At 39.0% G+C, this 24,554-nt stretch overlaps 1 protein-coding gene across 2 annotated transcripts in view; it reads left to right on the top strand.

Moving 5' to 3' along the window:
• LOC124862339 (brain-specific angiogenesis inhibitor 1-associated protein 2-like protein 1) overlaps positions 1 to 24,554 on the top strand; it is a 50,998-nt gene that overhangs the window by 7,430 nt on the left and 19,014 nt on the right. For both annotated transcript variants that reach the window (XM_047356197.1, XM_047356198.1), the window contains exons 4-6: positions 9,019 to 9,080; positions 17,132 to 17,203; positions 19,017 to 19,151. In XM_047356197.1, the coding sequence (XP_047212153.1) occupies positions 9,019 to 9,080; positions 17,132 to 17,203; positions 19,017 to 19,151 (269 nt within the window). The remainder of the gene's footprint in view (positions 1 to 9,018; positions 9,081 to 17,131; positions 17,204 to 19,016; positions 19,152 to 24,554) is intronic.

Here is a 24,554-nt window from a genome sequence, read left to right as displayed (position 1 = left end):
TATCAAACACAAGTTTGTCATTTTAGCGTTATTTGCAGCTTAAGGAACTGACTCCTTAATCAGATGAAGTCTTTCAGCAAATCCTTTTTATACTGGCGGAGGTTGCTAAAGGCGCTCGTCCTTGCTTCATACAGACAGAGGAATTTGCCCACTGATTTAGGAACATTTTCATGAATAATAAAATATCAGGCACTTTGAAGAGGTTCTGATGCTGGGGGACGGTGTAATGAATTGAGTGGTTAATACACCCAACAACTGAACATTTAGACCTATCCACTTGCAGCTCCAGCATTCTGGAGCTTGAACTTCAAAATTGCAGCGAAAAGTAAAAATGCCAGATGCTCGAAACTGGTTAGCCGGAAGTTCATGACCTTATTTAGTAGTTTCACGGCAAATACTGTGACGTAATATTTCAAAAAACGTAATAGAGTATAGAAAAAACTGAACAGATTGAAAAATATGACCATAACAGAATATAAAGATATCTACGCAGCACCTGGAGAGAATACATTAAAATTTTCTGCATTACAAGTACACAAGAAAATGTATTTAAGGGCTAAAAAGGTGAATTTTGCGGGATATGTCCTCCTTACTGAAGTTAAGTTTAAGTTTGTGGTCAAATGCTGCATTCATGTTATCTGTGCAAAGCTGACAACCTCACCCACTCTACTGCTCAGCTGCAAACATATTCTTCCTCCTCTTGCAGGTCTAACAGTAAATGAACACTTTATTAATCAGAACAGAGAAATTTTCCCCTTCTTCACATAGTGTTTTCTAAATAAATATTATATGTAATTAGACCATGTTACACAGCAGGTTTAACCATTACATCTGCTTATCTTTGGAGTTTCTGACAGGTTTCTTGTAAAAGTTGAACTATTTTAGTGTTTGTGTATATTTCTTCAATTAAACTTGGCAGGGCTTTCTGTTTCCCTGGGTTTTTCATAAATTTTCAGTTCACCCCTTTAGCTTATAGCATCACACTTCATTTTAACATAAAAACATAATTTTTTTGGTTTTATTTAGTTGTGACAATAAGGTTGTTATAAGATCAATAAAAACACACATTAGCTGGTGTTTAAATGGTATCTGGTACGTTTTTACATAATCCTAGCATGGTTTGCATGGTGTGCCAAGTGACTGTCACCGATGCAAGGATTAGTTTGTCATCAGTCAAAAACAGTGGAAGAACCGTTTCTTTTTATGTAGGCTACTGATCAAATGTCATCAAAATCAGCTCGAAAAAAGGAGGGAGCTCATTTTTATCCAAGAATACTTGATTGCTGCTCTTTTTACCTTCAGACAATATTATTTAGATTTTACTGAGTGATATATTCTATAGTAATCTGCATGACCAATATTTATAGGTTCCCCTGATGGAGATCAGTCTAAAGCCTTGGAACAGATTCCTTTTTTTTTGTCTTGAGAGATTTGCATAATCTCACATTGACAAATGTAGACAAAGTTACAGTTCAGTGGCTCTTGAGGACTAGAGACCCCCGCTTTAGATTAGCCAGAGTTCTGGAAGCCTGATTTATTTATTTGTATGATTTAGGTGTGGTGACTGAGATGGAAATAGAGGAGGGTCGATCAGTAAAGGTTGCAGATTAACTATTTCTGCATTGATTCTTCCATATTTTGCTGATTATTATTCTTTTTGAAGACCAAATGACAATGCGATTTTAGTTTCCCAGCAGAGCCCAATTGGGTCTTTATTTATTTATTGATGTTCTTCTGCTGTTTCAAAGAGTTTATGGTGTCCTTCTTAACAAGAGGCTCTTGGGAAGCGACAGGCCCACAGCATCACAGATTATTATCCTATGCTTCATTGCAGTTTTGGTTGTTTTAAACATTTTAAGTGTTGCACAGACTGCAGATTTGGGCAAGTTTTGAAGAGTAGGAATGTTCTTTAGACACCTTCCTAAATCAGGATACTTCGGCCTCACTTGAACGGCATGTTCCCTTGAACTCGGCCTATGTTGCATTTTTCCCCATGGAAACAGAAAGTCATGCATTACTTATTTGTAGTTAAAAATGCTACATTTACAATTATCTTGTAAACATTTTTGTGGGTATTTATAAGAACAATTATTTCCTTGCTTTTTAACAAACTTTAGCGTTGTTTTTAAATAGCACAGTTATTTCTGTAGAATAAAGAGGTCATTCATGAGAAGCTACATTTTTTTAGCAATCAGCCTTTGTATCCTACTGCTCTAAAGAGTCCAGCCCCATTTTTACAGCCTGGGCAAACAAGCCTGCAGGCAGCCTGTCTGAGATGTGTGGGTTTTCTTATTTGTTGTTAGCTAATGGTGGTGGGTTGCATTTGGGCGTCTTGTCATCATGACACACTTTTTGCCCTCACAAACTCTCTGATTTGAGCACACCTGTTTCCCGGCAACATTTGATGCCGATCGTGACGACAGTGAACAAATGAGTGGGACCTGCTGGAATGAGACTGTTAATCGCAGTGGTGTTACAGAAACGAAGCCATTTTTCTATGCAGTGAGTAATTTAAAACATCATTACTTGGATGCACCACACATCACTTAAACAACAGACTTATGTGCTGTGCAAATAAACCTGTTTGTCCGGTATTTAACTCAGAACCACACCTGCTGACATTTTCTTCCTGTAAGGGAATATTAAGACCTGGGCCGGTATTCACAAAGAATCCTAAAACTAAAAGTAGATCCTAGTGACGTCATTCTCAGAAAAATCTTAGAATTTCTTGAAGTCTAAGATTTTTTTTTTTTTTTTTACCTCGGTAAGATAAACGTTTTTCACAAAGCACCATAAGATAAGTCCTAAGGTGAACAAATGTTAAAAGTTGTGAGGGGGACTTTTAGTAAGCCTAAGAAGGGAAGATGGTGGAGAGAAAGGAGAGATATTCTCTGTACAATAAACAGTGAATCAACATTGAATTACTAAAACGCGACTGACTCTATGCAGGGATCCAGCCCTTAATAGTCAAGTAAATGAACACATAAACTTCTTTAACAATCATACAATTATTAATATAGAAATATGGTCATCTTATCATCCCCCTAGGGGGAATTAAACTGTTTCGGCGGCATGAAAGATGCACCTCTAGTAAGGTAATATTAGAAAGGATAAATAAATAAAAAACAATAATGAATAACCATGAAGAAAAAGTGAATAAAATTACGAACACAGTACAGAATTATTTAAATATATTCAGACTGTAAAATGCTTTTTAAAAATTTGGAAAAACTTGAAAATACATAAATACCGACTAGACAAGATAAAGTACAATAATCTAAACACTATATACATGGAAGTAAGATATAAATGAGGTGAAGTGTTTGCTGTATTGTACATGATGATGTCAGTAGCCTACGCCTAAATGGTCATCTACAAGTCCCACCTGTCAGCGGAGAAGTTCGCTTGTGTGCTGCAATCTCCTCTCTAGCTTCTGATCGCAGCAGGTACCAGCCCTACTCACAGTCCAGGCTGGTGTGTGAAAGCAACGGGAACAACAGACTGATCTGAAGTAGGAAAATTACCAACATGGCAAGTAAACATAACAACAAGCAAATCAAAATAATGACGAGCATGTAAATAAGCCACGTTCTGACATTTTGATGCTGTGTGACAATTGGTTTCATTTTGCTAAGTTTCATCATCATGATTTACGCATTTCTTAATCCAGTCAAAATTCTATGATCAGTTAATTTCTCTGCAATTATTACTAGGATCCGTTGTTTTTGTTTTTTTCTAACAACCAATCACGGCTCTTAGAAGACAGCGTCACATTGCTCAGAGTCACTCTCAGCAGCTAGTTGAATCACTCCTAAGCTAAGACTCCTTGAAGGCTAAGATAGGAGCTCTCTGAAAGGACTCTGAGAATCTTTGTGAATACGGGCCCTGGTGTATTAGACATCCAGGCCTCCGCAGTTATTTTATTCCTGGTTTTACTTTTATTCCATCGAGCTCTGCTCTCATGCAGTATTGACCTTTCTTATTTTTTGCCAACATTTGTCTCTAGTCTCATTCCTTAACAATTTTCATTTGCACCACATACAATGCTTTAACACTCTTGTTGCTCCATTTATCTTCCCGTTAGAGGCTGACATTTTTTCGGGAGTCCCACGGGTCACGGGATTCCCATGGGAATCCTGCGGGACGGGAGACAGCATCAGTAAAGATCACGTGATTGGGACGGTACAGGATAAAAAATGAACGGGAGCAAACGGGAGCGGGAGCTAACCAATAGGAGGGAAAATAAACTAGGATCAATTGTCTTTGGAAATGTAAAACTGAGACTTTGTTATAAACTTTAAGAAAAAAAAACTTGGATCATTGTGTAGTTTTTTTTTCAAGAAGCCTATACTATAATGCGAATCAAACGAACTACATGACCCAGAAGCCAACAGTGCTTCTGATCGATGTTTTCCACCTGCGTTCGGAATGGAGGGAACAAACGCAGGTGGAGAACTGGACGTGGTAAAATTGGATTTGTAACGTAAAGTCAGAAATAAGGACTTATCTATTAAACTCATAGAGCTGACAGGAAAGTCGTAAATATTACCGAACTTCAGGAGAGTTGAATGTAGCGGTGTTAACACGCAGTCTGCTGCTTGTAAAACGTGTTTAGTTGTAATCAAGTTCACCAGTGATTAAGGGACACTTGTAAGGCAGATTCTGGATTAAATCAGTCCTGCATCTCTTCATTCATCAAACCAAAAGTACCAACATGTGTCAAGTCTCATCTGACCAGCAAAATTGCTGCATGTTTTCTAAAGATTTAAGAGCCTTTGCCACAGTAGAAGGGAAAGGTACGGAGCCCGTGAGGGGACATGGGGAATTTTTTTTTGCGTCCCCACGCAATACTTTAGCGTTCGGCCTTTTGGAGCAGCAGCACAGATGACAAACTGCTCATAAAACAAACAGCACTGATATGTCATTGGTTTATTTGTCATATGCAGGTTAACACGCAGTAAACAATGCGATTAATTGCTTAGGATAAGAAGAACCGTTCAAATCACGATAAAAACAAAAACACTGCGTACAAAAAAAAGTACACATCATGCAGCAGTAATGAGCAAACAAAGTGTCATAGATGTGGTTTCGTGCAGTTTTATTGTTCAGTAGTTTGTTTGACAGCTTGTGGATAAAAACTGTCTTTTAGTCTGATTTGAAGATAATTTTATTTAAGGCTGATTTCAAAATAAAACTCAATAAATCTCAAAACGGGTGTAGTGTTTGTTTCATTTTTGAAGTTATCTGGTTTGGAAACTATCCCACAAAGTATTGCGAGATAACGCAAAGACTATTGCGTGGGGACACAAAAGAGAAAAAATTCCCCCATGTCCCCTCGCGGACCTCGTTGAAAGGCTTCATCAAGGGAAGATATTAAATAAATATGTTGTGAAATAGAAAAAAATTGAATGTACCATTAAATGTACAATTTATTTAATACATCATTAAATATTAAGTGTACCACTAATTACGTCATGTCGTCTTTAAAATTATACTTAATTATTCAGTGGCACATTTAATTGAATAATAATCCATTTCATGATATAATGGTACATTTATTGTTTCTAATGATGTATTAAATAAATAAATGGTACCTTTAATTTAATGGGACATTTAATGTTACATTTCTTTCATGTTACATTTACTTCACTTATGAGACATTCACAACATTTATTTATTTAATGATGATTTTATTGTATTAATTTTGTCCAGTTTGACCCTCCATTCTTGATGCCTGTATAGGAGGTCATGTCAGAATTTGAATCAGGTGTTCTGGAGCAGACAAACATCTAAAACCTGCAGGGAAGGGGTCCCTGAGGACCAGGGCTGTGAACCATTGAGGTACAGTTTCTAAATTGTGAAGGTAATGCCTTTTTGCCTTTCTGTTCACTGAGTACAGTTCTCTTACTAGGTGCATTTTTCTTTCGTTCCAGCAACTTGAAACATAAAAGTGATGTCATTGTTCAAAGGAAATTATCACTTAATAAATGAGTAAAATATAACTATGTACATTTTGTTTATTCAACTAAGATAGGCATGGTCTGTTTCCTTGTTTGATATTTTATTATTTCTTCATTATTATTCTTTTTACTTTAACTGGCCTTTACTACAACTAAAAACAGGGACCTAACTGGTCCTTCAAACAAAGAAATTGCCAAAAGACTAAATGAAGAAAACAAAAATGGGAGAGTCACAGGACTGGGAGTCGTTCTGAATGGGAGCGGGACGGGAGTGGGAGTCAATTTACCAGGAGTGGGATGGGACAGGATTTTTTTCGTTATGCTGGCCTGGGATTGGGATGGGACAAGACATTTTTCTGTGGGAGCGGGATGGGACAGGAGAGAAAATCCACTCCTGTGTCACCCTCTACTTCCCGTCTCTACCTCTCTTTACACCTTCTTAGCATTATTTCTTACTTGCTCCCCTACTGCCCTAAAAGCCTTTGCATTTCTGTCTGTTTCTGTTTTAAAGCCTTTTTTTTCCTTCCAAACTGTTGGAAGTCTGACAGCCAGTTTCACCATAAAGCAAGGTGAGGCAGGGAAGGTGTGGTGTGACAGCCAAGGGAAGGGTGCTGTTTACATACTGATGCATGTACATCTACTTGTGAGATATCCACCTGGCAGCAAATTTATTGGCTGTCAAGTATTGAATATGCTGCCAGGTGGTTGTAAACATGATTTAAGGTCCATGGACTGTGTTCACCTTCGAAACCAAACTAGGCATTGAAATGAAGCTATAATCATCTTTATTTATTTCAGGATAATCCAGTCTTGAATTTATTTTAAAAATCTCGAGTGGATGCCTTTCCCTGTGCACAATCAGTTTTTAGAAATTACCTTGAGGTCATAGTCTCACCCCTAAATGCATAGATTACCAGTAGACTTGCTTTTGGCTGCTACAAAGGAGGCCTTGCAAAAATGTTCATGCTGCTGAAAGTTTTACGTGTTGATGTTACAACCCCATTTTTGTCTGTTTTTCTTTGCAAAACGGCTCCAGCTCAGTCAGGTTGGAAGGAAAACCCCATGGGAACAGAGATTAATTCATGCAACAAATGCTTAGGTCGAGACCTTAGTTTGACCTGATTTCAATACATGAATATGCTTTTTCTAGACCGTTTAATCATTCAAGATGCAGAAAGATTTTTCTGTATTTGGATCCATCCTTCTTCCCAATAACTGTGATCAGCTTCCCTGTTACTCCCCAAAGCATGATGATGCCACTACCATGTTTCGCTGTGGGGATGCTGTTTAGGCTGATGTGCAGTGCTAGTTTTCCACCACATGTAGAGTTTTGCAAGTAGGACAGAGAGTTCAATTGGGGTCTTATCTGCCGTGAATACCTTCATCCACTTGTTTTCTTTGTCCCCTGCATAAAATGGACAACGCTTTCAACTTCTCCACCACTTTATCCTTGACCTTCCTGTTGTGTTTCTTGGTTTTCAGGATCCTTGTTTATCACCAATGTTAACTAACCAACTAACAGAACAGGTGTATTTATACTGAAATTCAGTTGCACACAGGTCGACCTTTTCCAATTAGGTGACTTCTTAAGTGAATTGGTTACACTGTATTGTTTTGGGGAGTATCAGCGTAAAGGAGTGAGTAGAAAGGTATGCCTCATTTTTGTATTGTTTTAATGTTAAAAACCACATAATTCTTCTTCCTTTCAACATTATGCACTTCTTTGAGTTGGTCTGTCGTATAAAATTCCCCCAAAATACATTGTAGTTTATGGCTGTAACATGGATATAAAGTGGAGAATACCAAGAGTGTGAATATAGCAGCGTGAACACTCTTTGGAAATCATAAAACAAATAGTCATAAGTCTTGTTCAGTGACAACAGGAAATGATCCCCAGCACATATCTGACATTTTAGTTACATTTCACCAAAATAGGGAAAAGCTGCTGTTTTCTGGTTAGCAAGGATTATCTACTTTAGCTTTATTGATTCACTATTCTTCTTGTTTTGCCTGCATCAATAAAGCGATGCGTTCCTGTGGGGAAAAAACAGCTAAACTCAAGGCCGATGAGTAAAGTTGTTTAAATCTGTGAGCTACATTGCCCAGAACCAAAGCAGTCAGGCTGCATGGTTAAAAGACAGACACAAGTCATTGGGAAGGCTGCCTCACACAGAGTGAACTACCTGATAAAATCAAGCTGTTCAGTTCCTCTGCAACAAAAAGCAGTATCAACAAACCAGTTTAAGTATATAGTTACCAAACATGTAATGGTTTTACGCTGATGATTTATTGGGATTTTAAGGGATTTTGACGTTTAAAACATTTGAAAAGTTAAATTGACTTAATGCCAGTCAGTTCATTCACAGTTTGTAGTACATAAAAATCGTCATTGAGCTTAATTTGTTCTCCATTGGAAAACTACATAAAAGCATAGAGACAAATCCAAGGAAAGGTGGTAAATTGGATAAAAAAACATAGGTTCGGGAAGTTTCTTCAGGGTATAGCCTATCGCTGCCGAGCTCGACGTGTAATTTTGATCCAGTGCTGAAGGACATCAGATAACCAACCCAATGCAAAACGCTTTAGATTATAATACGGCATGCACATAACTTAGACACATATTTTTTTAATTTGGAATTTAAAATTAATAACTTGGTCTGATCATAATATTTATCTTATTTCCTTCATAATCCCAATGTAATTGCTTTATAGCACTTGCAGCAACAAACGTTTATTAAAGCTGTTTTTGATTACCCAAGCAGCAAGTGGTGGAGTTTTTCTAGGTAAGGTGCCTGTAGGCCTTTTATTTGATGTCAAACATAATGGGCTTTTATACCTTTGGTCTCATGAATGTAAGATTTTCACAACTACTTTGACTTGTTACACTGTAGTACAGTTCATACGGTACACACTGTGCTCCTTGCCAGGTACATTGTTGTCGTTGTGCAGTAAGGTTAAATAAGCTTTATCTTGTAGAGCAGGAAGGATTGAAGGAAAAAACAAACATGAAAAAAGTCTTCTGACATTAACCTGTCCCTTGTTTCTTTCCACCTCTCAGGTACAGTGCTGGTGGAAATCTCTGAGGTGCACAGGATGGCTCATCTCGAAATGGAGGAAAATGTAAGTGCCACAGATGCTTTTAGACTCATACAGATTGCCAGTTTAAATGTTGTCTGATCGCTCAGTGATTGTTACCTAAGCCTGATGCATTTTGTCAGACACACTCGCTCTGTAAACCTGTTGCTCAGTATATTTCCACAGCAACATGCTGTTTCTGACGCATTCAACCGGTAGTTCTTTCTTGCATGCCCATAAATAGAAAATACCTCGCCTCCTTTCCCACCTACATGTACAGTAGCCACATGGGCAACTGAAATATAAAGTGCTTTAATGACGATGAGAGCTGTTCTTTATTTTTTCTTTGAGTACAAGGGCAAGTCTAAACAAGCCCTGGAAACAAAACATCAGCTGTAGCTGTTGCTTTGAGATTCATTAAACTTGTATCTGCACATGCACATGCTTCCCACTGATTTATCTGAGTGTGTCATGGCTGATTCACCCCCTGGTGTTTTTCCGTAAGTTTGTGTTGTAATGCAGCTTGATTGGACTTAGTAACGTACATTCCCTTTCAAAACAATTAATCACAACTCTACCATCTGTGCTTTCTAATAAAAAGATGTATACAGAAATTTTATTACAGCCTACTAAATAAGACAGCCGACAGTCATTGACACCCTCCACATGGAAGGTTAGCCACAAAATATTATTGCTAATTTCTTCGGATTGCTGTACTCAACCATATTAATGGAAAATTTAGGGAAAAGAAAAAGTCTTGAAGAAAAAGGTGCTCAGCCAACAGGTATACCCACAGCTACAAGAGGAGTGTGAAACTAAGCCCTTTCAAGAGTTTGGGAAAGATTCACAAGTTATTGAGCTCAAAGGAGCACCACTCGTACACCCCAGCCACAACTCCAATTTGAATGCACTTTAGACGTACACATCTGCATTTATCACAACTCTTCACATTACAACAGACCAGGGGCGTAGCCACAGGGGTGGCTGGGTGTGGCACTGGCTACCCCTGGAATCTGATTGGCCACGCCAACCAGAGCTGTCAATCAGTTTATATAGCATTTACAGTGTTGCCAAATTAGCACTTTGTCACTTTGACTTTTATTGACAAAAGCATCTAACGTCAAATCCCGCCCGTTTTTGCTAAACTAACAGCAACTTTCTGTGGAAGAAAATCGCCACATGAATCAGCTGAATCTGTTACCACGCGCAGCTACAGGCTGGCGAGTGTGAGCGTCGCAACCGTGGGGGATGTTGGTGTTTTAACACCCACACTTTTCCTACAGTGCTTCCAGTCTCTTTCCTCCTCCATCCCGTTCCTCTCCCCCAACCTCTCCTGTTGAAACCTGACACTGGCTGCTGATTGGCTTTCCTGCCTTAAGTCCCACCTGTCTTATGTTTGTCTTACATTCAGTTCATGCTAAGGAAACACCGGTATGGATCGACACAGAAGTCGATTTTTGCTAACATATTGTTTCTCTGGACGTGCTAGCATACGTTAACCAAATAAAGCAGCCTCTCTGTCATGTCAGTCAGATTCATGACATTGTCAAGCTTTGAATTGTCTTTTGTCTCTTAGTATAATTAAGATGCAGAAAAGAAAAAGGCAAGAGAAGGCTGACAACTTTTTCAAGAGAAATCCTGGAAGTGATAATACTGTAAAAAGCTAAAAGCCTTTTTAAATGAAAAAATAACAAATATCTTTTTTGAATTAAGCTTTTTGTGTAAACTGAGCCATAAAGTATTTCAGTCATTTTAAGCCAAATCTTTACCACTGCCCCATCTGGGCAGTTTCAGAGAGAGCACATGAAGGTTCTGAGGTCAGTAATTCAATTAATGTAGGTTTAAACTATGCTTTAGTTACAATTTGTGAAAGAGGTCAATTGAAGCAGACATACAGGTCCTTCTCAAAATATTAGCATATTGTGATAAAGTTCATTATTTTCCATAATGTAATGATGAAAATTTAACATTCATATATTTTAGATTCATTGCACACTAACTGAAATATTTCAGGTCTTTTATTGTCTTAATACGGATGATTTTGGCATACAGCTCATGAAAACCCAAAATTCCTATCTCACAACATTAGCATATTTCATCCGACCAATAAAAGAAAAGTGTTTTTAATACAAAAAACGTCAACCTTCAAATAATCATGTACAGTTATGCACTCAATACTTGGTCGGGAATCCTTTTGCAGAAATGACTGCTTCAATGCGGCGTGGCATGGAGGCAATCAGCCTGTGGCACTGCTGAGGTCTTATGGAGGCCCAGGATGCTTCGATAGCGGCCTTTAGCTCATCCAGAGTGTTGGGTCTTGAGTCTCTCAACGTTCTCTTCACAATATCCCACAGATTCTCTATGGGGTTCAGGTCAGGAGAGTTGGCAGGCCAATTGAGCACAGTGATACCATGGTCAGTAAACCATTTACCAGTGGTTTTGGCACTGTGAGCAGGTGCCAGGTCGTGCTGAAAAATGAAATCTCCATAAAGCTTTTCAGCAGATGGAAGCATGAAGTGCTCCAAAATCTCCTGATAGCTAGCTGCATTGACCCTGCCCTTGATAAAACACAGTGGACCAACACCATCAGCTGACACGGCACCCCAGACCATCACTGACTGTGGGTACTTGACACTGGACTTCTGGCATTTTGGCATTTCCTTCTCCCCAGTCTTCCTCCAGACTCTGGCACCTTGATTTCTGAATGACATGCAGAATTTGCTTTCATCCGAAAAAAGTACTTTGGACCACTGAGCAACAGTCCAGTGCTGCTTCTCTGTAGCCCAGGTCTGGGGAATGCAGCACCTGTAGCCCATTTCCTGCACACGCCTGTGCACGGTGGCTCTGGATGTTTCTACTCCAGACTCAGTCCACTGCTTCCGCAGGTCCCCCAAGGTCTGGAATCGGCCCTTCTCCACAATCTTCCTCAGGGTCCGGTCACCTCTTCTCGTTGTGCAGCGCTTTCTGCCACACTTTTTCCTTCCCACAGACTTCCCACTGAGGTGCCTTGATACAGCACTCTGGGAACAGCCTATTCGTTCAGAAATGTCTTTCTGTGTCTTACCCTCTTGCTTGAGGGTGTCAATAGTGGCCTTCTGGACAGCAGTCAGGTCGGCAGTCTTACCCATGATGGGGGTTTTGAGTGATGAACCAGGCTGGGAGTTTTAAAGGCCTCAGGAATCTTTTGCAGGTGTTTAGAGTTAACTCGTTGATTCAGATGATTAGGTTCATAGCTCATTTAGAGACCCTTTTAATGATATGCTAATTTTGTGAGATAGGAATTTTGGGTTTTCATGAGCTGTATGCCAAAATCATCCGTATTAAGACAATAAAAGACCTGAAATATTTCAGTTAGTGTGCAATGAATCTAAAATATATGAATGTTAAATTTTCATCATGACATTATGGAAAATAATGAACTTTATCACAATATGCTAATTCTTTGAGAAGGACCTGTATCTAGCGATGCGCAGCTTTATTCACCCTTAGCTGCAAAAGCTTAAAGTCGCACTCTATGCATTCTAATATTAGCCAGGGCAATTTGACATGTTCCTTTGAGAAAGTGCTGACGTAGTGAGGACTTTTAGTATGGTTAAAAAATGTCCTGTTCAGTCTAGAACGAACGGTTTAAAAACACCTTTGTGGCACAATATACACACGAAAACTGCTATGAATCATACTTCAATATTTATTTTTTGCTTTTTGTTGTTACAAATCTCTTGAACTACTTCAGACTTGCTCAAAACTAAATAAACCAAAATCTTCAATAACTTTCATGATTTTAACCCTTTAAATGCCAGTATAATTTGATTGTTTATTATATAAAAAAAAAAACCTACAAAAAAGTTATTTTAAAAGCTAATTTGATACAGTAATTCATTTCAAGGAAGGAATTCAAACACATTACATAGACTCAGATATTTTTAAATGTTTAATTCTGTGTCTTTTAATAATTATGGCTTATAGATAAAAACCCTAAATCCTGTATCTCAAAAGACTAATAAAAAAATTATTTTTAACACAGAAATATCAACCTACTGAAAGGTGTGTCTATGTATTGTACAGTATGCACTCAATGCTTGGTTGGGGCTCTTTTAGGCATGAATTGCTGCATCGATGCAGCGTGGCATGGAGGGTATCAGCCTGTGGCTCTGTTGAGGTGTCAATGAAACCCAGGATGCTTTGTTAGGGGTCTGAAAGCTCATCTGCATTGTTGGGTCTCCCATCTTCCTTTTTGACAATACTTCCAAGATTATCTGTGGGGTTTTGGTCAGGAGCGCTTGCTGGTCAGTTAAGCACAGTAAAGCACATGGTCGTTAAATCAGGTATTGGAAGTTTTGGTAGTGTAGGCAAGTGCCATCTCCTGATGAAAACTTGAATTTTCATAAAGTGTATCAGCAAAAGGAAGAATGAAGCGGTAGATGACAGGACTGACTTTAAAATGAATAAAACAGTAAATAAACACCGACAAATGACTTGGGTCCCCAAATCACCACCAACTGTGGAAACTTCACACTGGACACCTCAACCAGTTCGACACACCACTGGGAACCATAGGCCACCAGACAAGGGCCCACAGCCCGAGCCTGTGCTCGAGCAAGCAAAGGCCAGGCCCCCTGAGCACAGCCCCCCCGTCCGTAGTGTTTGAGTGTGTCTGTGGCAGGGGCGTGTCTAAAGTTATTTTCTTGGGGGGCCAGGCAGAGGCACAGATTGTAGAAGGGTGGCACCCTGAAACTGTAGCCTAACTGTAGTCCAAGTTATTATATTTTCGTTCTGCTTTTGTTCTGTTATGTTTCTGTTTTTTAATAAAAAGGTTAAAAAACCTTTGACTGTCCTAAAGCTGCCAAATTATATCTCCCATTAAAAAGCTTCAACCCTATGGCACCAATTTATTTTTAGTAGTTGTTTTTGTTTTTGCACTAAATTATTTGTATTTTCTGTATGCAGTATATGTTTTGTTTTGTTCTGTTTTGTTTTAGTTTCTTAAAAAAAAAAAAAAAAAACTTCAGGCCATATCTTAAAATACATCCCCAAAACATTTAAAGCTAAACTGGGAACTTTCTTAACATGTACACACATGCACCCAGGATGGAAATAAGCATCACACACACTACTGGTCCTTCTCAAAATATTAGCATATTGTGATAAAGTTCATTATTTTCCATAATGTAATGATAAAAATTTAACATTCATATATTTTAGATTCATTGCACACTAACTGAAATATTTCAGGTCTTTTATTGTCTTAATACGGATGATTTTGGCATACAGCTCATGAAAACCCAAAATTCCTATCTCACAAAATTAGCATATCATTAAAAGGGTCTCTAAACGAGCTATGAACCTAATCATCTGAATCAACGAGTTAACTCTAAACACCTGCAAAAGATTCCTGAGGCCTTTAAAACTCCCAGCCTGGTTCATCACTCAAAACCCCAATCATGGGTAAGACTGCAGACCTGACTGCTGTCCAGAAGGCCACTATTGACACCCTCAAGCAAGAGGGTAAGACACAGAAAGACATTTCTGAACGAATAGGCTGTTCCCAGAGTGCTGTATCAAGGCACCTCAGTGGGAAGTCTGTGGGAAGGAAAAAGTGTGGCAGAAAACGCTGCACAACGAGAAGAGGTGACCGGACCCTGAGGAAGATTGTGGAGAAGGGCCGATTCCAGACCTTGGGGGACCTGCGGAAGCAGTGGACTGAGTCTGGAGTAGAAACATCCAGAGCCACCGTGCACAGGTGTGTGCAGGAAATGGGCTACAGGTGCCGCATTCCCCAGGTCAAGCCACTTTTGAACCAGAAACAGCAGCAGAAGCGCCTGACCTGGGCTACAGAGAAGCAGCACTGGACTGTTGCTCAGTGGTCCAAAGTACTTTTTTCGGATGAAAGCAAATTCTGCATGTCATACGGAAATCAAGGTGCCAGAGTCTGGAGGAAGACTGGGGAGAAGGAAATGCCAAAATGCCAGAAGTCCAGTGTCAAGTACCCACAGTCAGTGATGGTCTGGGGTGCCGTGTCAGCTGCTGGTGTTGGTCCACTGTGTTTTATCAAGGGCAGGGTCAATGCAGCTAGATATCAGGAGATTTTGGAGCACTTCACGCTTCCATCTGCTGAAAAGCTTTATGGAGATGAAGATTTCATTTTTCAGCACGACCTGGCACCTGCTCACAGTGCCAAAACCACTGGTAAATGGTTTACTGACCATGGTATCACTGTGCTCAATTGGCCTGCCAACTCTCCTGACCTGAACCCAATAGAGAATCTGTGGGATATTGTGAAGAGAACGTTGAGAGACTCAAGACCCAACACTCTGGATGAGCTAAAGGCCGCTATCGAAGCATCCTGGGCCTCCATAAGACCTCAGCAGTGCCACAGGCTGATTGCCTCCATGCCACGCCGCATTGAAGCAGTCATTTCTGCCAAAGGATTCCCGACCAAGTATTGAGTGCATAACTGTACATGATTATTTGAAGGTTGACGTTTTTTGTATTAAAAACACTTTTCTTTTATTGGTCGGATGAAATATGCTAATTTTGTGAGATAGGAATTTTGGGTTTTCATGAGCTGTATGCCAAAATCATCCGTATTAAGACAATGAAAGACCTAAAATATTTCAGTTAGTGTGCAATGAATCTAAAATATATGAATATTAAATGTTCATCATTACATTATAGAAAATAATGAACTTTATCACAATATGCTAATCTTTTGAGAAGGACCTGTATTCCCTCAGGACACCTGAGTGGCCAAAAGTGTCTCATTGACTTCCATTAAAGCCACATTTCTAATCACCCTGCTTTTATACTATAAACTCATGAATTCTGTAATATTTTCATTTCATTTTAAAGAAAAGTAATTTTCGATGTTTTATTATTTATTTTGTTTACTGTATTCAACATTCAACAACTTTCCCATTGTGGGGAATAAAAATGTAAAATGATTTGATAGCTTATTAATAGATTGCAGCATCTACTACTGCTTTTGAATGAGTGCATTGTTTGACATGGAGGTGTTTAGAGGGTGAAAACTACATCACTTTAATATTAAAGACATGTAAGAGTAAAAGACATTAGACCTAAAATGGACATGCTTAACAAAAGAGTTCCTGCAAGTTGTTACACACCTAAAATGATCACCAGATAATAAAAAAAAGTGTGTGGGGGGGGGCATGTTAACATATAAACGAAGATGTAATCGTTACATTACTCATGTCTTACTGTAACATATCGACCCTTACAGGGCATGTTAAAACTTTCTCTTTTTTTCTATTTTTATAGAAATTGAAGCTCACAGAGATGAAAGTCTCATCTTCCCTAATCAGATTAGAGATTTAGTTTGTGATTCTGTGCAGCTGCTGCTGCTGGAACTTTTTAACAATGATGTTTCTGTTTAGGAAATTACTCAAACTCATTCACCCTCTTTTGGGCCTTTTCTCATTGGCTTATTCGGTGTCTAATGTGCCTTAATGGAGACAGTTATATTGTTGAAGAACTGTGGAAAAAACCATTAGAGAAACATGTTATTTTCATATAATGTTGCTTGATATTTTCTCTTTGAGAAATGAACTGCACCAGTGTGAGAGGATCTCATTAAACATGCAGAAAAGCAGGCAGAAAAGATGCGATGCAGTCCTCTGAGACAGTGTTGGTTAGCAGCAGAACCTGTGGGTGGGTTTTCTTCTTAATAAACTGTAGTTTGTGAGTTAAAGCCTCAGTTTAACTTGGTGTCTCCATGCTGTGTGATATGTATATGATAATGTTTCCTTGGGAGCTGTCGCTGCATCGCAACAAGGCTTCGATGAACGCGCTGACACCTGCAGATAAATGAGAGCTGCAGAGAAAGGGAGGATGTAATGGAGGACTATGGGCATTCCCACGCTTTGTTTCTGACTCATTCATAAGCACAACCTTGGACTTGGCTCTCACCCTCGCAGACACTCACCAATACACTATAATCATTATCCATTTCTCTCTGACATTGATTGCATTTTCTCTTGTTGTTGTTGTTGACAGCAAAGCTGAATAGCCAGTCCTTCTTGCTCCTATCATGTTTCTAATCATTTTCTGTTTATGTCCCTCCTCCTCTCCACCTGAAGTTTAAGAGGTTCCACAGGGAGATAATAGCCGAGCTGGAGAGGAAGACTGACATGGATGTCAAATACATGACAGTAAGTAGTTTCTGTGTATATCTCCAAGTCATAATGCAGCTGCAGCCGTAACAAAACACACTTTCATGTAAGAGTGTATTATTATGATTTGCATATTGATTCACTGACCACAAGGAAGGATAGACGAGAAAAACGTAATGTTTGATGGAAATTTTTTTTTTTCCAATTTCTGATAATGGAGATCAAGGACAGGATGGTTCAGCTAAAGACGATTGATAAATGTGAAGGTTTTATTCACACTGAAAAGAGCACCATAATCTTATCACATGTAGCAATTCGGACTATAATTATGACTGTAGGGATGATAATTATTTACAGTGGGTTATTTCAGGCACAACACAAAGGACAAAGGAGGTTCCATTTATCCAGCGGCGACACAAGTCATACTGTCTGTGTTGGCTGACATGTTTGAAGCCAGTTAATAACAACAAAGTTTTTTTTCCTAAAGTTAAATTTGCATAGCTGCTCAGTAGCAACTCTGCGGTAGGTTGTTTACTCTCCCAACAGGCATGCTAGCTCTTTTAGCTTGTTAGGAATGTTTGTATTGGGAAGCCCTACTTTAAATTACCTTTTCTAGAGAAAACCTCACTGTGTCTCTGGCATCCCATTAAAAGTGATGTAAACCACAGCAACAGTATGGGGAGCATTTTGTGGTTTTGAAATTGTGAATTTCTAAAACCATGGCATACCTTAAAAGCAGCCAAATCCAGGTTAAAATATTAGCAATGAATAGTTTTGTATACTTATGAAAAGCAACAATGACAAAAATTGCCAAAAAGTAAATGAGTTGTTGTGTAATATTTGATCTAGTTTTCTAGGAAAGTGGCCTAGCCCTGTTTCTAGTCTGACATTGGGATTTTCACATTCTGATGTTATTTAGGGCTAGGCTGCAGTGGGCTGTTTATTCTCTGGGCAGACATGCTAGCTCTTGTGGTTTGCTTCAAACTTTTCTCTCAACACACAGTCAATGCTTAGGTATTAATCCGCTGACCCTAACATTTTCCCCTCACTCAGCTCTGAAATACAGCGGATTGATAGCTCGCAGCAACAGGTGGGGGTGGGGGATGCTACCCTAAACTATATGTAAATAGAGAAAATCATGGACTGCCTACACCTCTTATTTAAAGTTATTCAAACCAGTAAGCTATTTATTCTCCCAACAGACAGGCTAGTTCTTGTAGCTTGCTGCAAATATTTGCTTCAAGCAAATATTTGCTTGAAGCAAGGTAGCTGGTTTGTGCAGTAAAAACTTGTGCTACCTTAAATTTGAAGACATTACTAAAATATATAAGTAGAACATTACAGCTGAATCAGGCCCTTTAAAATTACCCAACTTAAACAAGAATGGTGTCAATGGTTTGTGCACTAACCATAATTCTGAAAGTTTAAAGTATAAAGGTCATCCAAAGGTTAAAGCCTTCCATGGTGGTCACAAGGAAAAGGCAAAAAGCTTTTCAATATAAATAGCACAAACGATTAACATAAATTTTTTGTTTGAGTTAGGTAATGTAAAGGAGCCTGGTTGACCTTTGAAGTCCTATGCTTAAACCTTTGTTAATATCTCTTGAGTGGCACAAACAGAAATATTTCTTGCATAAACCAGGACAAACCGAGAACATGACACATTTTTCTCAGGTAAAGGAGACTGTGGGCTCACAGCAGCAGGGGGGGGGACTTCTTTGATCAAAAAATTGTTAGCTTAGGGATTTAAAAATATTGACTTTTTAAGGGATGGGACAGCTTGAAACTTTTTTTTGACAAATATCACCAGCTTCTTGTTCCAGCATTCACATGAGTCATTCCTCTGGTTTAGGCCACATTTAAGAGGTACCAGATGGAGCACAAGATGAAGCAGGATTCTCTGGAGAGGTCCCAGGCAGATCTGAAAAAACTGAGGAGAAAGAGCCAAGGCAAGAACGCCAACAAGTACGAAAACAAGGAAAGCGAGGTGAGGCGGACACTTGAAACATCATGTAGAGATGCCCTTTCTTTAAACCCCACACACACAGAGTCATGTTCATATTTATGTCAACATACATAGATGACCTAAATGCACTCTTTACTCCGTAAACTTTGAAACCTGAGATGCACATTATCAAAGCTGAAGTAACAATAGTTGATATGGTGTCGGATCTGTGCAGTCTGGCATGAAAGTATCGTTCTTTACTATTGACTTTCTGCTGTATTTTGTTTTGTATGTTTTATGTATACAGATACAAAGATTAGCTTTGCTAAAGGTTAAAAGCAAATCAGTTCACCTGCTTGTCTTGTGCTGATAAGCTTTTATTTGTGCAGGCATAAAAATAATTTAGAATAACATAATTGTTGACTTTTTTTTGTTAGCCCCTGGTAAGTAGCAATATTGAAATTACTAGCTATTCAAAGTAAATGTATTTATTAGTTATGCAACACAAAACAGATTTGTATTTTGTCCGATTATGAGCATCATTCTGTAGGTCGTATGGGGACTCATAAGATCCATTTTGGAAAAGGACGATTTTGCAGTTGTACCATGGTTACATTTAGTGTTTTACCTTGTTGTAGTCATTTCGTGTGGCATGTTAATTCATTTCTGCTGGTTATATCGCCACACCCTCGCACTGATTCCGTAGAACGGTAACTTTCATTTTAAAGCAGAGTCCCTGACAGCACGGCAGCATTAAAATCCTACATAACCTGCTTCCCATTGATCTCGTCAAGCAGCCTGTTTGCCTGGTTTTTGTGAATGGATTTTATTTGTGCTCTTAAAGGGTTTCATGTATTCCCTGAACACAGTTCACCCTACCTCACACTAGCGGAGGGATGGGCTCAACTAAAATACTTTTAAAATAATACTTTTTAAAGGATTCTACTTAACTGAATATATTTAGATATTTATTTTATTGTTAGAGTATTTTACTTAGTAGCATCCAGTGCCCAAAAAACTCTTGTTTGTTTCTGGATAAAGATTGTTTTTATTTTTTTTTATTTTTTTTGTTTGTTTGTTTTAAGTTTATGATCTTTAGAAAAAACAGGGCTTTAAGTCGTTTAGGTCACAGAAACTGTGAATGATGTTACTTAAAATAAAAATAAAACTACTAAGTAATTATTTTAGAATGGGTAACTATTGAGTTGCATCACTGAAATGGTTTTCTTCAACTAAATAACGATTTTTCTTCAAGCCAACGTCATTCAGAAAATATGAGTAAGTATTTTCTTCTGGCGTTTGACTTACTACTTTTCACTTTCCTGACCTCCCCACCAGGACCTGAGTGAATTTGTGTCCTTGTTGCTGTGGTCGCCTATTTAATTTAAAGCCAGTTTGTGGGATCTTGGTGACTCAGAAACACACCCTGATGGGCAAGAAGACAGGTAGACAGTGCATCAGAGCTGTAAAACGATACTGGATGATTCACCAGACATTAAAATTTCTTCAAAGTGAACAATCAGACAGAGTGCAGCGGATTAGAGGAATAAAGAACAAACAACATCAAAATGCTGGAAGAAATCCTCTCCAGAATAATGGCTTTAGCTTTTTTCTGCAGTAAGGATCAAAACTAGTCAAGATGGGTATCACATTTTCTCACAGAAAGGGAAAACAAAGGTTAATCTTTTCAGGCATTGTATTTTTCTTATCCAAAACTTGCCACATTTACTCACGTAATATATGTGAAGTATATCATATATCCATTTAGCAGAAACTGAGGGGCCTATTTGCAGTTATTCACATCATTCATATCAGTGCTGAATGTCATCCTAGGGGAGGAATCTAATCGATTTCCACATATTTCACTGAGCGTTCCTTTAAAACAATTATCATTGTCTTATATTTTTCTGTGTACTTAAATGCCTGTCAACATCTTTCTTCCTTTATCTACTTGTTTCTCTCCATGTTTAAAATTTTTTATATTTTTATTTGCTTCTCTCCATCCTCATCTGTTAAATATGTTTTTACACACATACTTATTAAAATCAGTCTTGTACAGCCAGGGGGAGTATTTTCCCTTTGACAGCCAAGCCGGGTCACAACCTGACCCCGGGTGATGTGTAGATCTTTGCTGCTTATAAGGGGTGGCGACTGAAGCCCTTACTTGGATACGAAGTAGGAGACTTATGGTAGAGTGAGTGCTGCTATCCTCACAACTCGGAGAGCGTTAAAAAAACCCACAGATTTTAGCATGTTTTGGCGAGTGGTTGCAATAAAGCTGACATTGCTTCTCTGCTTCAGTTAAACACTTCATAATCCTGCACTTCATCGTCATCACTTGAAACATACACAAACAGGAAGAAGATGGAAATAAACATCAGTTGTTAATCTAGGCCCTGCTCTCATTCACATATTTGAATGTTTTTCTTGTCTGAAAACAAAAAGAAGTCCAGAATTTTGACTGTAAATCAGTGTATTTAGGTTATATTTGTAATTAGGGTCACTTTTAAAAGCCACCATTTTCCTCTTTAATACATTTCTGGATGTATACATTTCTGAATCTTCATTCATATGAATTATTTGTTTGTTCACTAATGGTCTTTCACAAACCACTGTGGCCTTCACACAGCATCTGTGTTCATACTGAGAATAAATTACACACAGATGGACTTCATTCAGTAATTAGGTGACTTCTGAAGGCAATTGATTTCACTGAATTTTATGCAGGGACTGTATGCCAAAGTTTTCATATTTTAATTTTTCTTTTTTATGCACAGCCATTCTTTTGCTTCCACTTCAGTTATACAGTACTTTGTGTTGGTTTATCACATAAAATTGATAAAACCATTAAAGTTTTTGGTTGTAACATGACAAAAGGTGAAAAGAGTTCTATAGGTATGAATACTTTTGCAAGGCACTGTAACCAGCTTCCATGTTTCCATCAGCTGATTATTCCTGTTAGCGTTTGACACATTAGAGGTCTTGAGCCACCTCACTTTCCAAGTAAATATCATCCCTCATCATTAAAGGAATTAGCAGAGAATTGCTGAAATGGAGCAGGCGTGTGTTAGTAGCCGTTAAGGGTGTGCCAGTTTCAGCCAGTTTAGATGAGATATGGATCTCCAAAGTAGCTATGAAGATTGATTGTGTCTAAACTGTTAAAAACTATATAATCTGTGAAATATAACAGAATTGGACTGTTGGATTTGCTTTCACATGCATGCTGCAACTGGATCCTTTCAGTGACCCCACTATGACCTTTGTCAGTCCCTGTCTGTCAGTGAAGATAACGCTGTCCCTCCGTTCATGGGATTTGTACTGTTCTCTCTTCATGCTCCTGCTGCTCCTTCTCTTTCTCTAAATACTACTTTCAGCACAGTATGTCACTACAGGAAACTGTAAACTAACAATACCTGTTCCCCTGCATGAGAGAGATTAGGATTTTTAAGAAAAGAGCCTTGCTGCTTTCATGTAATACACCCTTGTTAGGTTTGTGTATATATCAACAATCAAAAGGTTTTAGTGGCTGCTGACCATGTGCGGGCCAAGATAAGACAGTGTACCTAATAGAAATTGCGTGTTTAACCCTTTTATGCACAACCTGTGTCATTTTGTGACCTAACTGTGTTCTTAAGTGTTGAATAAATTAATTTAATCAGTCAGGATTCCAGGTGTTTTTCAGTTTCCTTGTTTTTTATTGCAAGTTTTCTTCTCTTACCTTTTCAAATAAGAAAAAAACAACATTATATATACATTTTATATATATATATATATATATATGATTACGCTGTCAATCAAAACAGGATTCAGCCTCAGACAGATCATCCAATCATCATGCAGAAGCTGAGCGTCCGGGCCAGCCCACTGCCCCATAGACCCCCAGAGACGCTGAGCGTCCAATGGGCGGGACAAAGCCCAACATTTTTGCTTTGCTATTGAACTCACTGTTTAAAGCACTGTGAAGCTGCAGGAATGAGTGAGAGGAAAGCCGCGTTGTTACCAGTGATAAGAAGCTGATTCTGAACAATAGTTGAGCGCGTTGTAGCGCATATTTAGTCAATGACATGAACACACAACAGTATATATTTGATCACTTATTTTTTGACATTTTAGGGGAAGCTGAGCTTCCCTTGCAGTCTTAGCTAATCTCACAAAATTAGCATATCATTTAAAGGGTCTCTAAACGAGCTATGAACCTAATCATCTGAATCAACGAGTTAACTCTAAACACCTGCAAAAGATTCCTGAGGCCTTTAAAACTCCCAGCCTGGTTCATCACTCAAAACCTCAATCATGGGTAAGACTGCCGACCTGACTGCTGTCCAGAAGGCCACTATTGACACCCTCAAGCAAGAGGGTAAGACACAGAAAGAAATTTCTGAACAAATAGGCTGTTCCCAGAGTGCTGTATCAAGGCACCTCAGGGGGAAGTCTGTGGGAAGGAAAAAGTGTGGCAGAAAACGCTCCACAGCGAGAAGAGGTGACCGGACCCTGAGGAAGATTGTGGAGAAGGGCCGATTCCAGACCTTGGGGGACCTGCGGAAGCAGTGGACTGAGTCTGGAGTAGAAACATCCAGAGCCACCGTGCACAGGCGTGTGCAGGAAATGGGCTACAGGTGCCGCATTCCCCAGACCTGGGCTACAGAGAAGCAGCACTGGACTGTTGCTCAGTGGTCCAAAGTACTTTTTTCGGATGAAAGCAAATTCTGCATGTCATTCGGAAATCAAGGTGCCAGAGTCTGGAGGAAGACTGGGGAGAAGGAAATGCCAAAATGCCAGAAGTCCAGTGTCAAGTACCCACAGTCAGTGATGGTCTGGGGTGCCGTGTCAGCTGCTGGTGTTGGTCCACTGTGTTTTATCAAGGGCAGGGTCAATGCAGCTAGCTATCAGGAGATTTTGGAGCACTTCATGCTTCCATCTGCTGAAAAGCTTTATGGAGATGAAGATTTCATTTTTCAGCACGACCTGGCACCTGCTCACAGTGCCAAAACCACTGGTAAATGGTTTACTGACCATGGTATCACTGTGCTCAATTGGCCTGCCAACTCTCCTGACCTGAACCCCATAGAGAATCTGTGGGATATTGTGAAGAGAACGTTGAGAGACTCAAGACCCAACACTCTGGATGAGCTAAAGGCCGCTATCGAAGCATCCTGGGCCTCCATAAGACCTCAGCAGTGCCACAGGCTGATTGCCTCCATGCCACGCCGCATTGAAGCAGTCATTTCTGCAAAAGGATTCCCGACCAAGTATTGAGTGCATAACTGTACATGATTATTTGAAGGTTGACGTTTTTTGTATTAAAAACACTTTTCTTTTATTGGTCGGATGAAATATGCTAATTTTGTGAGATAGGAATTTTGGGTTTTCATGAGCTGTATGCCAAAATCATCCGTATTAAGACAATAAAAGACCTGAAATATTTCAGTTAGTGTGCAATGAATC

This window comes from Girardinichthys multiradiatus, chromosome X (assembly GCF_021462225.1).
Source record: "Girardinichthys multiradiatus isolate DD_20200921_A chromosome X, DD_fGirMul_XY1, whole genome shotgun sequence".
In the NCBI taxonomy this organism is placed as follows: Eukaryota; Metazoa; Chordata; class Actinopteri; order Cyprinodontiformes; family Goodeidae; genus Girardinichthys; species Girardinichthys multiradiatus.
Note: the sequence above shows the minus strand (reverse complement) of the source record. Positions and strands in the feature narration are given on the sequence as shown.